The sequence below is a fragment of the Acyrthosiphon pisum genome, chromosome A2 (assembly GCF_005508785.2).
Source record: "Acyrthosiphon pisum isolate AL4f chromosome A2, pea_aphid_22Mar2018_4r6ur, whole genome shotgun sequence".
Classification (NCBI taxonomy): domain Eukaryota; kingdom Metazoa; phylum Arthropoda; class Insecta; order Hemiptera; family Aphididae; genus Acyrthosiphon; species Acyrthosiphon pisum.
Window position 1 is genome coordinate 43,865,079 of NC_042495.1, and position 14,278 is coordinate 43,879,356.

General features: G+C 30.0%; 1 protein-coding gene across 1 annotated transcript in view; it reads left to right on the forward strand.

Annotated features, from left to right (window-relative positions):
• Window positions 1–5,187, forward strand: part of LOC103308396 (N-acetylmuramoyl-L-alanine amidase AmiD) — a 10,171-nt gene extending 4,984 nt beyond the window's left edge. The window contains exon 2 of the mRNA XM_008181682.3: window positions 2,636–5,187. Coding sequence (XP_008179904.1) covers window positions 2,636–3,205 — 570 coding nt within the window. The 3' untranslated portion in view covers window positions 3,206–5,187. The remainder of the gene's footprint in view (window positions 1–2,635) is intronic.
• Window positions 5,188–14,278: the final 9,091 nt, after the last annotated feature.

Consider the following 14,278-nt stretch of genomic DNA (forward strand, 5'->3'; position numbering starts at 1 on the left):
AAGAGTAAAAAATCAAAAAAAAATCGCATAACGCATCGTCACAAATAAATATAATATGATGAGTAAAAAATATGATAAAAATCGTATAATGCATTTTAATTTTTCATAATTGAATATAATATAATATAAAAAGTAAAAAATATAATAAAAATGAAAACTTATATTTTATGAGGTTTATTTCTATAACTTAATAATTTAACATAATCGTATTGATTTATTTTGCTTGTTCATAATCTGAAATTTTTTCATTTATAAAATCTTCTTTTTCGGCGTATTATATATTAATCATTATCTTTACCCACTTTTTTTAAAAATTAATTATTAGTGATAGGCATCCTTAATTTTTTGAATATTTTTTTTTGTACTTAGATCTTTATTTTTGTTTTTTTTTTCATTCTTAAGGAGATACTGCATTTTTATCTAGTATTATCGTGTATTAAAAGAAAAATAAACTTTTAAAATGCAGTATCTCCATAAGGAAACTTTTTATTATAGATGGTACACATTCATATGAATTAAAATTTAAAACTATTTCCTGAATTAGTGTACAATGCACATTCCACCTATTGAAATATCACACTAATAAATAAAATAAAATAATGTTAATTGCATTTGTATGTTTATCTTAGTAAATTTAATTATTCAAATTAAAAAAAAAAATAATAATTGAAGTTAGTACCAAGGTTAGGTCTTAGTGCTTATTCCACTAGGAGGGCAGTATACCAGCGTATAAAGTTTCAATAACAAATCTAATTATTATATGCTTATTTGTGAAAATGTGTTATGCGATTTGTATTATATAATATATAATCATCATATATTTATTCGTATATACATATTTACACATATATACACATATAGGTACACTTACATATCTACCTTTTTCCGCCGTGTAGGAACCAACATAGGTACCTGGTTTTTACCGTGTAGGAACTTACATACGTACCTTTTTCCGCCGTGTAGGAACTAACATAGGTACCTGGTTTTTACCCTGTAGGAACTTACATATGCCCGTGTAGGAACTAACATATGTAATTGTTTATCTGCTACTCTCGTGTAGGAACTTACTATTCCCCACCAAAAAAAACCAGAAGTCATAACGTACTATAATGGTACTAAAGGTGGAGTGGATGTAGTAGACGAAATGAAAGGCGAGTACTCGGTGGCAAGAATTAGTTGTCGATGACCCCTAACTATTTTTTTTTCATTGATGAATATTGCTGGGAAAACAGTCAAATTATATATCGCGAAAATACAGATAAAATGATAACTCGTCGAGAATATTTGAAAACTTTGGGACAAGAGCTCACTAAACCTTTCATGGTAAAACGTCTTGAACAGCCATGTTTATCATTTCTTCTTCGACAACAAATAATAAAAATGACTGGATGTACTTCACAAAATAATAAAGAAAGTCCGAATCCAGATGTTTCGACAAGTGATCGACAAATCAGATGTAATTTTTGTCCAATCAGAAAAAATCGCTTTACAAAGGTACCATTATAAAGATATTTATTGGTTATTTAAATATTATATTATTTTTATATTATATTTTACAGGTCAGTTGTTCGTTATGTGGTGTGTATATATGTAAAGAACATACTACTCCTACTTGTCCGACATGCAACACCGTGAAAGAAAACTCGGAAAATTCTAACGATGAGTTATAATTTTAAAATTGTTTTTATTTTAATAGATTTTGTTACAAAAAAGTGATTTGTTTAATTTTTATATAATATCTTTTTTTTTCTACCAAAAATTATGTTTTTTTATTTTTTATAAGTTTTTTCCGAGAAAACTCGGAAAATTCGAACGATGAGTTAAATTTTTAAAATTGTTTTTATTTTAATAGATTTTGTTAACAAAAAATGATTTTTTTAATTTTTATATAATACCTATCTTTTTTTTCAATAAATAATTCACAGAACCGAAAAAAAGATAATGTTAGCGTAACGCTAACACGATACTAATCATGTAACAGTATATAGCGATACCAACCACGGGTTAAAAAAGATTTGATAAGACTTAATGTAGAATCTCTAATACCAGCAAAATTAAGTTTTTTTTATTAAAATATCATGATTAACCGAGTCAAAAACTTTTTGATTATCAAGAAAGATGCCCATCACTTTAATTTTACAATTTAAGTTCTCATGAACAAATTTATTAAGAATAATCAGAGACTCCATAGTTGATTTATTTGGCAAAAATCCAAATTGATTACTAGAGAAAAATGTATTCTATTTAAAAAAATCTAATGCTCTGGACTTTCTAATTAGCATACTTATAGTCGGGGAAACGAAAAATGATCGCTGCCCGTCACGCGCCAAGCGGCTGTTTTTCTAAAGTGGTTATCAAATTATCAAACTAAAAGCCCACTAAAAGTCCGCTTTTTTTTTAAATACTATAACAAAATAACCATGTTATTAAATTCTGATAAATGTATGAAAATATTTCGAAAAAAAGCGGGCTTTTAGTGGGCTTTCAGTTTGATAATTTGATAACCAATTTAGAAAAACAGCCGCTTGGCGCGTGACGGGCAGCGATCATTTTTCGTTTCCCCGACTATAGTAATAAAATGTGTATATTATTATGAATTGCATTATTATAAAAATGATGATTGTGATTTCTGCAGGTCGTGCCAGAAAATTACGTTTCGTATCACGCCGGAATATCTTTATGGGGCAACTACTCGTCAATCAATTCCATATCAATAGGTATCGAAATCGTTAATTATGGATATAATGCTACTAATGATTCATGGGACCCGTTTTATCAAGATCAAATTAGCATTGTCGGTTTAATGGTGGCTCGAATGGTCAACCAGTATAAAGTACTACCACACAATGTAGTCGGACACTCGGATATAGCTCCGAACAGAAAAATTGATCCAGGCGTAATGTTTCCGTGGAGCCAATTGTATAAGAACTATGGCATAGGGGCTTGGTTGGATGACGATGAAATGAACGAGACAGTCATAATTTCCAAGTACAGCCCCTCAACGCCGTGCCCATGTACACCAGACCAGAAGCTGTTTGTCAATTATTTGGGTGTTTACGGTTACAATATAAGTGATGAGATTAAAGCCATTAAGGCATTTAAGGCACACTTTACGGCCAATCAAAAACCAAAATTGTATAATAGTCTAATAACACGTCTTGAAATGTATTGGATTTGGGCTTTGGTAGCTAAGTATTCATATTAACGCAACTACGCAAGTCTAAATGGTAATTCGCTAGATATAGAATATAGAAATTACTTACCTTACGAGAATTAAATTTTTATAATGGTTTTAATGACACCAAAAAACTTAAATAATGAACTCTTCTGCAGACTGGGGCCAACATTTTCTGAAATAATTGAGTTATATTGATCATATTGTTTTTATTTGAGTCTATCTTAAAAATGTTATAAAGCGCGTATATGATATGAATACTGAAAAACATCGTCTAAAACGAGCAAAGTAATGTATCATGATTCATGAGTGTAGGTAGCAGTATAGTACTATATAGGTAGTATATAGGCTACAGACTACAGTACATACTTAATAATATTAAATTCAAAATTCAAAATTATTTTTAATTCTTTATTTTGTTGGTCTAATGTAAATTTTTTTGATGATTAATATCATAAAAAATATATAATTCCGTTAATTATTTGTTTAAGTAATACTAAACTAGATGGGCAAACAAATTCAAATTATAAACAGTATTTGTAAAAAATGTAGTTAATGCAACAACACCATATTGTAAGGATCAAATTAATCAAGGTTGATTCTTAAATGTCACAAATCCGTTTTAAGTGTGCTTTATAACTCGTGTCTGGTCAAAAAACGTTTGAGTCAGTTCCATTAATATTTTTACAGACAACAGTTATACATAAATACATAATAATTCTTATAAATAATAATAAATTCCAAAGGTTTATCAGAAACCTAGTATGTTAAATGTTAATCGTTTTACCATTACCATAATGTTAAAAAACAAAACATTTTATTAAGCAATAAATGAAAAACTATAAATGGTTTTTTTGTCATAAGTTTATGAGTGAGTCTTTCAAAACTTATATCAATCGCATTTATCCTTATCGGATATGGAAAATGCACAGTAGAGTAATACACTAGTACATATAAACACGATCTAAAGTATAAAACATTCTAATTTAATTTACATATTTTATACCATCGTAGTCAATGGTTAAATTGTCAAAAATAAAATATTTTACAATTTTTACTGTGCGAATGATTAAACATTTAAAAATATTAACTTTTCTATCTTACCTATCAAACATTTAAATTAAAGTTTAGATTCACTCTAGAAAAAAATGTCACTGTATCTCTGGTCACTTTACATAATCATTGTTTACATTTCGAATACATAAAAATGTATTTAATTTGTTTATATTGTAGTAAAACTACTTAAGACACTGATTATAATTTATAAATATTATTTTAGTAAATAAAAATAATAACTCTATAATAACTCAGGAAATTCTTAGGAAAAGAAAACAATTTCTATGATATTAATAAATTTATAACCCAAATAATAATAATATTTTTTTATTAACCTAATATGTTTTAAATTTTTATTTTTATTTTATTTTTTGTTATTTTTGTTAATTGTTTAAAGATATATGATTGTCTTCAAATAATTTGTTTAATTGTATTTGTTATGCTTATTTCTACATTTTTCAGTGCTAGTATTCTAGAACTAAATATTATAAAGCTCTATAAATGTACTTTATTTTCATTACACTGTAGGTTAAGTTGATATATCGGCTATACCCAATATTTACACTACAATATATAATAATCAATTTTAAAACGATAGAATTTTTTTTTGTTGCATTCATCAATGATTCACCGCATATAGCATGTCCAAGTCTGTATTTTACCAGTCATTCTGGTCTATTGTGTGGTCTGAATATAAAATGTATAGCACGCGACTGATTGTCATGAACTGTTAAGGAAACTTGCCTAAGCGCCATATTGGAATGCCAAATAGCTTTTATCCATAGAATAATGATTTTTCATTCATATGTTGTAAAATATAATACCTATACATCCTACAGTTACTATATAGATTTCTTGATTAAAAAAAAAAAATACAAACATTACTCTTCCTTCATCACATACACATAACGACATAACGCTTAGATATAAATACGACAATTTACAACAATTAAAAACATAACCCAAGTAAAAAAATATACTTATATTAATGAATTCTGAATCCTTAAAATAACATTTTCTAATGATATTAAGTTAAAAATAATTCTAAATATTAAAAATCTTTTATCATTCAATGTTAATTATTATTACGATATATTAATTTTATTCTTATAAATAATATTATTATTAAGGTATACGTGCTACGTGCATATATATATATATATATATATATATATATTATGATGCAAATAGGACGTTTCATCTATAGGTTAATGTTCCATTTTTAGTAACACGCCATTTTTCCCTATATCCAAGAGACCAAGACTCCTGATGACACTGGCTTGGAATCAGGGTTCTAAGTTTTGATTATTTTTTTAGAATTTCGAGCCAATTAAAACTTTCTATTAATGTTTCATAAAATATAGTAATTTGTAGAACTTGTAAATATCTTTTAGACAAAATAATAAGTTTCCGAAAAACATATTGTTTTTATAGACAATAATATATGTACAAAATACAGCAGCAGACTTTATCATGATAATCAAACATAATTTTAAGTAGGTACTTAGTTAAATTATTATTTATCTACATGATTACAAAAATATTAGTAAAAAAAATATTGATATAATTAATAAACTTAAAATCGTGACAAAATTTTAGTATAACTCAGTATAAGTGTAACTGATTATATTTTGTCCTCATTCCAACTTTTTTATCATCTCTCGAGTCTCGCGGATCGCAGATAAAAATATAATATCGTTGTGCATGAAATAATCGTCAAGGAACTTACTACTTAAAAGTACTCAATAAAAATGTAAAATAATTGAAATTGTATAAAACATTTTTCAATCCAATTTATAGCAACTGTTTTTATTACTTCTTTTATAGGCATTCAAAAATATATGTGACTTCCATTTTTAATTGGTTTTGAGATTACCTCATCATTGAGAAGATAAGTCACTGAAATGGATGCGTAAAATTTAGAATTCAAATATTCAATGATAAATCATTGCATAAAAAAAACTATGTTAGCCAATAATACGATGGTTATTTAATATTTTTATACTGCTATCGTACCTAATTTATTTTTCTATTAGATATATCATATATGTTACGTTGAACTAATTTTAATCAACAACAAATCGCGTAAATATAACATAAAATATAATTTCATATAATATTACTAGGTAGTTGTTTTAACTTATTATTATTATAAGTCATAAATCTAGAGCGCGGATTTGTATGTACTTAAAATGTCAAAATAATTGTAAATATTTATGTTCTTATTTTTAGCAAAATATGTATTCAAAAACGTGAAATATTAACATTATTACAAAATTACAAAAAAATCGGTATTTTACATTAATTTAATTAATTTGATTCAATTTAATTAATCAAATCATCTTCATTATTGTCTTCTTCAATACAATTAGATACAAAGTAAATTTGAATGTACGGCGGTTAGGTCTTAAAATCGACCTGTAGCGGCTGAAGGAGTGTTCAACGGCGACCGAGGTTAATGAGGCATATTTCATACTATAATGTCAGATAGTGTTAATTCAATATCATCTAACGTATTTTCATATGTATTTTGAAGAATATATCTAATAGTTTTAATTTTTTGAAACCAAAGTTCTTACCGAGTACGTAGCTTAATTTATTTTTTATTATGACTCCGGATTCTCCTTGAACTTCATTTAATTTGTTTTCTGCATTTTCCACTATCACAAGACTTTCAATTTCAAAATTCCAACAAAATAATTTATTTTAATACAAATAAAAATTGTATACCTAGGTATAAAAAACGAAATATTTACGAAATAAGTATGTATTAGTATAAAGTATATGTATTAATATATGTATATTAGTATGTATTTGTATATATTATGTATATATTGACGAAATATTTAAAAATATGTATTTTCATCAAAACATGTGAAAATAGGTTTTATATTATTTATTTAACTATTTGCAAAATAGTAGGTTCAATTGATTTTTGCCAAAAATACTGCATTTGAAATTGTCATAATAAGAATAATAATTTATTGACACCATAATTTTTTCAAGATTATAAAAGAAATATAATATGATAAAATAAAATTATGAGTAATTCTCATTTCAAAATTAAAGCTTATGCCAAAATGAGAAAATTCATAATTTATACGGTCAATTTTTCTAACTAACATAATATAAAACATACAAAATATGAAAATATATATAGGTGGATAAAATTAATAAAAATAGGTATTTTTTTTATAATATATAATTATTAATATGTTATACAATTAGATTTTTTTTTAAATTTTTATATGTACTTAATTAAATTTGATGACATAAAAACTATGTAATCATATAAAACTAAGGTGTTGACATGTTTCTTATAACTACTGTATGATTTAAAATTTGAAATATTTAAATAATGATTTATAAATCTTTTTAATTGGGCCTACATTTGCCAAGAGTAGTAGACAAAAAACATATTTAATATTTGATTTTTACTTACACCTAGTGTTATATTTATGATTACATTTTATGTCATTGCATTAAATAATGTACATACAAAAGGTGAAAAAAGTCTAATAAATTGCTAGTTTGGGTTCACCTAGTCCTATAGTGGCTACCTATGTCCTATATTATAATATTGTAATACCAATATCAACACAGTATAATTTATTATCAAAAGCGTCCATTAGGTAATGGGTTTTAAGTTATAAGTTACCTACCTATATGTTCTTTTTTTTTATTATTATTTAAAAATATGTTTACAATCTATATTACTGATATAATTAGTAAATGTGGTGACATAAAACAAGTTATAACTTATAACTTATAAGTACCTAGGCACATTATTCAATTATTATATAAAATCCGTGGTAAGTATCTACCATTTAATTTGAAAATAATTATGTCTAGGTATTTCATCGCCTGCTGCGTTATTCACCGATGATTGGCGATTTCTGCTGAAAAGTTTGTAAAACAATCGATAATTTTGTACATTTTTCAGCCAGTAACGATGACTGTAATAAGACCAACCACGTAGATAACATTTGTATAGGTATACCAGTAGTATTACACATACATGCGGTTCGGCGGTTCATCCCCCCAAAAGAATTTCAATATGTGGTCGAGCGACCCGGGGTGTGTCTAATTTTATTGTGTCGGCGAGTTCTCTTATCAGCCGTGTCGGATCAAATTTGTTTGGACTTTGTCTCAACCGAGTTAAGACACACGCACGTCGGACGTAAGCACATTATATTATTATCTTATGTTATATATAATATATATGTCTACAAATACTCGTGTGATACATTTGTAGATGTACGACTTTGTTCGGGGGAGGGTCAACCGTGTATAATATATATATATAGGTATATGTGTACACGGGTGACGGGTATATGCGTTATAAATGTTTCGGAATGTCCAATGGTCTTGGAATGCTACTGCGGGTGGTATATACCGTGTATCTTCTTCTTTTTCTCATGCCCCGTACGTATACCTACATAATATCATACATGTATATACAACACGTATATTATTATTACCCGACAGTGGTCGGAAAACGATACACCATCACTAATTGACAACCGCGCTTTGTGGGGCTTACACATATATAGATATGTATACGTATAATAATAATACCTGTGGTGTGTGTGTGTGTGTGTGTGTGTGTGTGTGTGTGTGTATACATAGTATATATATAGTATACGAAACGTCTTAATGGATGTCGGACGGCGGCGGGTCCCCCTTAAACAAACAACCATAATACTATTATAGCGGCTATGTTATAATATGCTCTCGCACTGCACACACATGTATATAGGTAGGTACACGCACATTGCAAGCACGCTGCTCTCGTCGTGCCGCGCTTATCGACGGTCTCGATCTCCCGTGGGATAAATCACCGCACAAAAAATGATCGTTGCCGGAACGGGTGTGGCCCGACCGACGTCATCGCGCGGGATTCCAAACGTAATTGATCGGGGGGATTGTGGCCGTGCGAGGCGGGACGGCGGTGCAGGAGAGGATAAAAAAGGAAACCAGGGAGGTCCACACAATAATTACACGTCCGTTTACCTACAAATTACAAATCGCCATTTGGTTACACGATCGCTGCAGCGGCAGTTACCGTCTGTAGTATAATATATATATATATAGATACCCAATATTATAATGTATATACATATAGATGTGTGTGTGTATACTGTATATGCATAGTGTACCTATATGTATAATGTATATACCTACGTATCGCGTGCGGTCTTTATATACCTTATATTATTATATATCATCGTTGGAGTCCAGTATAAGAGAGTATTACATTATGTTTACAGGTTATTATTATATCTTTAAAGTTTAAACAAATTATTTACTAGATACGATTTATTGTGTATATACTATATACGCATACAAGTACGCATAATTGCCTCATGTACAATATAATTATTTGATAAATTATCAGTACTACATTTATTATAAAACCTTTATTGAAAGCTGAAGGGTAACTATAATTTTTTAAACAATAAATAGACCTATAATGATTATAATGTGTGTTCTGTATTGTATAGACATTCATTCTAGCACAATTTTATAAAATTGGTAAATTCACTATTATTTTGAAAAACTAATAATTCAGAGGACACAAGACGCAACGGAGTTTAATACTCGAATCAGTTTTCTTTAGAGCTTTATAACTTATAAGTTAGGCATATTTTGTCTAGTATTTTAATTTCCAACAATACGACGAGATTATAATTTTAGGATATATACGACATAATATCAATATAAATAAATATACTTAATGAATAATATAACATCACATAACAAAAATTAATAATTCAATCAAGGAAAACTTCAGCCTGACATATTTTGTTATTACTATCTTAAGGTACCTAGATACTTTGAATTAATTAACGAAATTAAATTTTCTTATTTAATTATTTAATTACAGAACTGGGCCAATATATTATATGAATCTCAGTAAACTCACTGAAGCAAATAAATAAATAATGTGCTCTAAGTTTTTACAGATAAATTAAATGTTTTTAAGAAGTTACGCATCGAAAGAATCCTTAGTAGGTAACTCTGTGCTATATGCGATATGCCTATCGTTATCGCCTATCCTCCATAACTAAAATCAATTAAGCTTTGGGTCTTGGGACAGTACCATTTAATGAATATATTATAGACAAAGGGATCATTTACATACTCAAGTTAGAAAAGTAAAAATACATCACTCAATACCAAATTAAAAGTATATAACATAAATGCGATAAAATACAAAAATACTAGTACACAATCAGTATTATAGGATAATCAAACTATTTTAACAGAACAATTTTAAGTTACTTAAAGAAAGTTGGAAATAATTCTAAATTATTATTGTCAAAACGTAATATCCAAAAAATAATACTTTAAAAATAAAGGCAGGTAGTAGGTACCTATATAAATATTATAACTTAGTACTAATGGTTGTCAATTTTCGATCGCAAATAATTTTAATACCTAACAGTCCTAACAATTATATAAATTTGGGTACTGCCTACTGATCTAATTACTAAACCAACAAAACCATTCAGAAGTCTCCCAGGTTTGATGCCTTTCAGCTACAACCACGGACCTCACATTAGCATTGTGCGCTATTCGAGATCCGTAGAGGTTGCACACTCATACGTCGTCTAAGGACCACGAGCAACGAGCTCACACCCATTCCCACCGAAGTCGAGAGAGAGTGCGCCCGTACCGTTCGGCTAAGGCGAGCACGTGCCCTTCGCCACCCTGGTCGGGTCGAAAGCTATCCATTGCACATTGCTTTCCGTTTTCGGTTACGGACAACCTTTGGTGCATATAGCCCCACCGATATACTGGGTATACGATAAAGTACAAAATTACTAGAACACAATCAGTATTAGGATAGTCAAACTATTTTAACAGAAATATTTTAAGGTGATACTGAGGTTCGCCCACGCCCTCACGGTGGGCCCTCGCCGGGCAGTGTTCGCCGAGGTGCCGGCGCGGTGGCAACGGCCCCTCGAATCAGAGGCACAGCACTCAGCAGCCTTGTCCACGCCTCCCAGAGGCATCACGGAGGTGATTGATTCTTTCTTCTCGAGGTCATGGTCAGAACCTCTCAACACCCTAGTCCCTGAAGGTTTCGGTGTCCACGCCTCTGGCGCCGGCCCCGACTGGCCTATTCCCTTTCAGTCGCCTCTTACGGCAAGCGGGGAATACTGAAGCTGTATTCTGTCCTTAGCCCCAGCTCCAGGGCCCAACCATTCATCGTCCCTTGACGTATGAATACGCCCCAGGTCAGGAAGCGCTCGAATGTGCCTCGCCATTTGTGCCACTTACTCTGTGCGTGCTCATCTGAGGCACCCCATGCAAGTCTGTGCCTATCACCATGAAGTTGAGGCAGCGTCCTGACCATGATCTATTGGTCAGATCTGTTTATAAGGCTGTCCTTTATACATCTGCTTGCTTCGATGAAAATTATCTTTGTTTTGATTAGTGTGCCATTGTATGGAGGTCAGTCTCCACCTTCGTCATGTACGACTCTATTCAGTTTTTCTCTTTGCAGTTTATTTCTATTGCGAACCATTACCTAATACGTGTATGATTGTTTCGCTACCTCCGCCACATTTGCAATTCAAATTTGACACCACCTTGAATTGATGAAGTTCTCCATGGCCAGTGAGCAGCTGACTGAGGTAGTGGTTTTGGTCTAGAGAGAGTCCGTATCTCAACTTTACACTGGGACCTTACGTGTCCAGTCTCCCTTGTCCCTTGCTTTCCATGACCATCTGTCTTGCTATGTTTGTATAATCGCGTTTGTCTTAATGTTATGCTCTTCTGGAGAGATATTTCCATTTCTAAGCTCTACATTTGCACAGTACTTTTTTATCTCTAGATCAAAGGGTAAGAGCACCGCTATCACCTGTAGCGATACCGTTAATAATGTTTAATAGGCACCCGCTAATGTGAGTAAGGCCTGTCTTTGAGTCATGTTTAGATTTTTGATTGATATGCTGAGTTCTGTCCGGATTTCGGCCGCATACGTGATCCGCGGCAGGAAGACTGCTTTATATACGCCACCCAGTCCGCTGGAGTCATGGGCCTAAGACGCCCGAACATTGTGGCGTTTTTTGAGCCAAGTTTTTCTATATGTGGCCAGAATGATCTTCTAGGGTCAATTGTCATCCCAAGGTACTTGACACGGTCAATAGCTATTTTTTTTCCATAGGCTGGATTTGTGCCAAAAGTTATGTTGTAGTTTGGTTGTCTCCTTTCGGCTTTCGTGCACCGCATACTGCGCATAGGCGTAGGTATGTCGTCTGTATATACGACTGTCTTATTGTCATTATCTTAGGCATGCGCTTTAGATACCATAATAATATAATATTATTTCATATTTATATGCCCATACATATGATGAACTAATAGTTATATTGAATACTTTCTCAGAATATCTTATAAGTTTATTATATTTTCCATTTAAGTTTTTATCACGCACAAGGCAAATACAAATCGAGAATAAAATGTATAATAGTACAATTTTTTTTACCAACCAAAATCATAATCGACCGAAAATTCAAATAGGTATAGGTACTTCGACAAAAAAAAAACAGATGAGTACCTATTTCAAAGTTTCACCAAATGATACGGTGTAAATTGTTACATACATAACCCACGAAAATAGGTTCAGTTAATTTATAAGATTAAAAAAAAATTTATAAAAAATGTTTAATTGTTTGAAACTTGAAAGTACATTTTTTTAAAGTATTTGTATTTATAGTCCAAATTCATTTTTTACTGATTATATTTAAATAGATACTTTTTAAAATATGTATAATATGTTTCTGTACTTTTAAAAAATATCTTTTACAGATATACAAGACTGAAAATTAATGATACTGATGAGGTTAAAATCTAAAATTATAATTTGTTTTTTTTTTGATTATAAAGGTTGACTTTTTACTATAGGAATAAATAGAGTAATCAAAAATAAAATTGTTCTCTAAATTGGTGGAAGCATAAATGCAATAAGAGGAAAATATACATTTTGGTTTATCACTTTTACAAGGCTTGAAACTGATTGAAAAATTTCGGTTTTGGTTTTTATTTTTTTCGATTTTGGTTTAAGTTTTTCAATAACGGTATTAGGAAATGTTGGTTTTGTACACCGGTTTTCAATTTTTTTTCACTATTTAGTTTTGGATTAAATACCGGTTTCCAATTTTTTCAGATTTTGTTTTTGATTTTGTTTTTAAACGGTTTATATCGGTTACTAAAATCGGTTTCAAGGCCTGGACTATTAGCATTCATTCTTAGTTTATTATTTTTTTTGAATCGCTAGATCGAGCGTTCCTATCGCCTGTTGTGTATAGAAAACTTTCCAAAATGTCAAGATACAAAGATTTAAAAAAAAATACCATTAGGTTTCAGATTTTAATACCGGTATCCAATTTTTTTCGGTTTCGGTTTTATAACGGTTTATACCGGTTTCAAACCCTTTACTTTTAACGGAGAGAAAAAGTAAATTGTAAATTAGAGGGGGCTTAAAAGTTTTTTGTGACAATGAATAAAAGGTAACTGAAAAAAAATGGGCGCCAAAATCGTAAATACGCCTGTGGGCTAACCCAACCCCCCCGGGTTTATTATCGTATTAATGTAATTTTTCTAAAGAAAAAAATTAAAATATGACCTACAATCTCAAATATGAGATTTTGGCATTACTAAGTAGCAGGGCTTAACATAGGCGTGCGCAGACATTGCTTGCATGTGGTGCATTTCATTTTTACTATTTATAGGTAGCTCTATTATTTTTGCTATCATCTAAAATGTTTTCCTAAACCTATAATATTAGAAATATTTGGTGCGATTTCAGTTGAAATAATTTTTTACTTTATTTTGTATATTTTTAAAACAATGAGAACCTTAACACATATTATACAAGAATATAACCATCATTATTCATCATAAAAAAATAATAAAATAACCAATATCATTTATTAATAATTTATTTATAGCTTTAATATAGGTCAGAGAATAATACAATTTAATAGGAACTAAAGTTCAAGACGACGTATGGCAGGAGTTATGATTTTAAATTCT